The sequence below is a fragment of the Citrus clementina genome, unplaced genomic scaffold (genome assembly GCF_000493195.1).
Source record: "Citrus clementina cultivar Clemenules unplaced genomic scaffold, Citrus_clementina_v1.0 scaffold_8, whole genome shotgun sequence".
Lineage (NCBI taxonomy): Eukaryota > Viridiplantae > Streptophyta > Magnoliopsida > Sapindales > Rutaceae > Citrus > Citrus x clementina.
This window is the reverse complement of record NW_006262022.1, coordinates 957,710-962,170: the sequence shown is the minus strand read 5'-3', so window position 1 is coordinate 962,170 and position 4,461 is coordinate 957,710. Positions and strand designations below refer to the sequence as shown.

Here is a 4,461-nt window from a genome sequence, read left to right as displayed (position 1 = left end):
CCTTGGTGGAATAAACTCACAATGGCCCAAAACAAACAAATTTGTGATGCATGACCTAAAAAATCGACGGCTCTCATGTCACAAGCAACAGGACAATCGATATGGCATGATTTAGTAATGTTTATTTCCCAGAAGGACCATTTCAAAAAGCCCATGGGCTCATCTTGTCCAAACGCAAGATGGGTATATCCGTCATTTGAGAAAGAGGATAAATACCCTCTTACGTGTCATCCTGTTACGTTGCCATTTCACCTTTATCCAAAGTCTAATATACAAATTTGAGAGGTCCAAAAACTTGTAGCAGCACTACCCCGCTAGCTTACAAAAAACTACATCCTATGATCATCCAACTACCCCATTAACTTGCATCCCTTAATATAAACCATTCATTTTTTATGTTGTTTAAATATTAAAATTTTATATTTTATATTAAGTGATGCTATGCTTGTTTAATTAGGATAACTGATGTATTATTAAAAAAAATTCACTATTTAGATGAAAAATGATAAAACTTAATTATTAACTATCATTAAAACCATTAAATAATGTCACATTAGTTGGGATATACTCGATTAAGTAGACATATTATTATTATTATTATTATTATTATTATTATTATTATTATTATTATTATTATTATTATTATTATTATTATTATTATCGTGAATCTGAATCCCTACTATTATATCATAAATACAGAGCATAATAAAAAAATTTACTCCACACTTATAAATCAATATTTAGAAGAATAAGGGGATCATGTACTCCATGATAGAACAAAGAGTAACCCATCCAATCCAGTCAAGTTAAAACAAAACTCTGATTAAGAGAGAATGTCCAAAATAGCGATGGTTTCAAAAGGTGTTGCAATTTAATATCATGCGCTGCATCACACGTTATCATCATCCCCCTTAATTATATTTTATAGCAGAGTACATAACAAAATAAGCTCTGTTTTTCAAAGCACACGCTCTGTTTTTGGCACTTGGAACTTGAAACTGCCAACTTAGCTTCAATGGCGAAGCCAGTTTCAATTGAAGTGTGGAACCCAAATGGAAAATACAGAGTTGTTAGTACCAAGCCTATGCCTGGAACCCGCTGGATCAATCTCTTAATCGAACAAGATTGCCGTGTTGAAGTAGTCACTCTTTTTCATTTTTTTTCCCCTCTTTCTGTTTCTTTATTGAATTCTTCACGTAAACTTTGATCAAATTTTGTTCTTTTTTTTTTTCCAAATTTCAGATATGCACCCAGAAGAAAACTATACTCTCTGTTGAAGATATCATTGCTTTGATTGGTGACAAGTGCGATGGAGTCATTGGACAGGTATTTTATTTTCCACAATCAAGTAATTCTTTTTTTTTAATGAATGGTCAGAAGAGTTATTTCGGTTTGTTGAAGTTTGTAATATGGGTTTTGAGTTTCAGTTGACAGAGGACTGGGGAGAGACTTTGTTTGCTGCACTGAGTAGAGCAGGAGGAAAGGCTTTTAGTAACATGGCTGTTGGTTACAACAATGTTGACGTTAATGCTGCTAACAAATATGGTATTGCTGTTGGAAACACTCCTGTAAGTTTTCTTCAGTAGATTAATCTTCCTTTAAACTGTCGAATGTTACGATAATCACAATTTTTTTTTATCTAAGTTGAGGCATATTACATATAAGAAAATATTGCAGAGGGCGGAGTCCAGTGCATTTATTTTTTGATTCTGAACTAGGAACTCTTTATATATATATAAACTGTTAAAACACAAAAATTTGTTCTAACTTTCATTAAAGAGTAGCATAATCCATACATTGGAGTTGATAATGTTTTGTCTTTCAGCACTCTCATTTTGGAAGAGATCCGGGTTGTACTTAATTTCATTTATTGGTTGTATGGTTAGGGAGTACTTACTGAAACAACAGCAGAGTTAGCAGCTTCGCTCTCTCTAGCGGCTGCAAGAAGAATTGTTGAAGCAGATGAGTTTATGAGAGCTGGCTTATACGATGGATGGCTTCCAAATCTGTAGGAGCACAAGTTTACGCCACAATTTTATGTTATCTACTTACTTCACATATACCAATACAAATATGATGCACTCTAATTGATCCTTATAGTTTTAAGTCCCCGATTCTGCTGTTTTTTCCTGATAGATTCGTCGGGAACTTGCTCAAGGGACAGACTGTCGGTGTGATTGGAGCTGGTCGTATCGGATCTGCCTATGCTAGAATGATGGTAATTTTTTGCTAGTGAATTTCAAATCCATTTAGATTTTAGCATATCTACTTGAATTTGTCAAATGCTACTACTTTGATTTATCAATGGGTTGCTTCGTGGAATTGTTATCCAGCATAACAAATGGGTAGATCAATTTGAAACTACTGGTTGAATTGTCGACTTGTATACTTTACCGAAGCAAACCAAGTATAGGGAGTTATTATTATTATATCTTTATGATGCCAAATTTATTTGGTTCTCTATTTCTCCGCATTGATTCATGGTTGATTCTTGGAGCCAGCAAGTAATTTTGCTCAGTAAATCGCCAGATGTAGTTTTTTCTTCCATTCTTGGAAGTAATTCCCTTTTTCTTTTCTATGGCAGGTTGAAGGGTTCAAAATGAACCTCATTTACTATGATCTTTACCAAGCTACACGCTTGGAAAAGTTTGTCACAGGCGCGTCTTAATCCATCTGTTTTTGTAACCAATTTATACAAAACATTCTGTGCTTATACTCCAATGTTCCTCGATTGCAGCTTATGGTCAGTTTCTAAAAGCCAATGGTGAACAACCTGTCACTTGGAAAAGAGCCTCGTCCATGGATGAGGTGCTTCGAGAAGCAGATGTGGTGTGTACCCTTTGCTGAGAACTTATAGAGTGTTTTTGAGTATTACGTCTGAACTTCTGGTCGCAATTGTAATATATTATCATTGATGCTCTTCACAGATAAGTCTTCATCCAGTCTTGGATAAAACCACTTACCATTTGATCAACAAAGAAAGGCTTGCAACGATGAAGAAGGTAACTTTTAATGAATGTGCTTTTGTTATTGTGAAGTTCATTAGTGGACAGATACAACTGTTCCTTGGCTTGATGTTTATAAATCCTACTCAATATCTGTAGGAAGCGATTCTTGTCAACTGCAGTAGGGGTCCCGTGATTGATGAAGTAGCTCTGGTGGAGCATTTGAAACAAAATCCAATGTTTCGTGTTGGTCTTGATGTCTTTGAGGTAACAGAACTCGGCTTTTCTAGTTTCAAACACATATCCACACAGGACAGAGCAACATCATGTCCCAAGCTAACACGTGAATGGCCAATATATGATAATTCTTGCTGTATTAGGATGAGCCTTACATGAAGCCTGGACTCTCTGAAATGAAGAACGCCATCGTGGTACCTCACATTGCTTCCGCGTCCAAGGTAATATAATATAAATGGGGTAATCTATTTGAACTGTGGAACACAAAGATGGTAACGACTTGCCTTGTGCTTTCTGCAGTGGACTCGTGAAGGAATGGCAACCCTTGCTGCTCTGAATGTCCTGGTATGAAATAAGAACAAAGAAAAAGAAGCGAAGAACCCATTTCACTATTTAGCATTTGCTTTGTGCTTGATTTTCGCATTCTAACTTCTGACTCCTCTCACCTTTTTCCATGTGTATTATAGGGAAAGATCAAAGGATACCCCATATGGGGTAACCCAAATCAAGTAGAACCATTCTTGAACGAGAATGCTCAGCCTCCTGCTGCAAGTCCAAGTATTGTGAACTCAAAGGCATTGGGTAAAATCAAAATTTCCAATGTCAGCACAGTTTGCCTTACAATATCACGGTATCCTTGATCTTACCAATCTTGTTTCCTTTCGCAGGTTTGCCGGTTTCAAGGCTTTAAGCTCTCGGAAGCTTCACCACATTGGAGCCTAATGGTGTGCATAGAGAGCACCTTACTAAGTTTGAAGTGTAATTTGATGTGAGTGTTCAAAATTTTCATTATGAGAAGCATTAACAACCATGTACGTACGTGCTTTCGCGCAGTTGTGTTGTATTGACTGGCTTCATAATTTCACATTTTCTGCTGTATCTTAAATGACCTGGAGCCAGCGAACCCAAATTCTCCTCGAAAATTTTCGGATTTCAATTTGTATTCTTATTCCACTAATATCTACAAATAAAAACAAAATTACTCGAATAGTGATTTACCATCTAGAAATAAATAAAGAATTAAAAAAAATATTTATGATGATTTCAAAATATGGCTTTATGGACATTACTGACCAAGCATTACTCTCACTTAAAAAGTAAAAAACTAAAAATTAACATTCTTCTATATGGAGAGTATAAATCCAGTTAGTAACTGTATAGCCTAACGATTTACTTGAGTATAACAAAAAATAAAAAATAAAAAATCATTAAGTTCATACGATTATATAGATGCGAAAAATCATGAGTCCACAGGGTATAGGGCATAGGTCGGAATCCA

General features: G+C 35.5%; 1 protein-coding gene across 1 annotated transcript; it reads left to right on the top strand.

The window, feature by feature from the left end:
* Nucleotides 1-955: 955 nt before the first annotated feature.
* LOC18034004 (glycerate dehydrogenase) lies at nt 956-4,140 on the top strand. The gene is made up of 13 exons (XM_006422525.2): nt 956-1,138; nt 1,243-1,326; nt 1,428-1,568; nt 1,887-2,008; nt 2,137-2,218; nt 2,585-2,657; nt 2,738-2,829; nt 2,928-3,002; nt 3,105-3,212; nt 3,326-3,403; nt 3,483-3,527; nt 3,650-3,764; nt 3,851-4,140. The coding sequence occupies exons 1-13, from the start codon at nt 1,016-1,018 to the stop codon at nt 3,871-3,873; spliced, it is 1,161 nt and encodes a 386-aa protein (XP_006422588.1). The 5' UTR covers nt 956-1,015; the 3' UTR covers nt 3,874-4,140.
* Nucleotides 4,141-4,461: the final 321 nt, after the last annotated feature.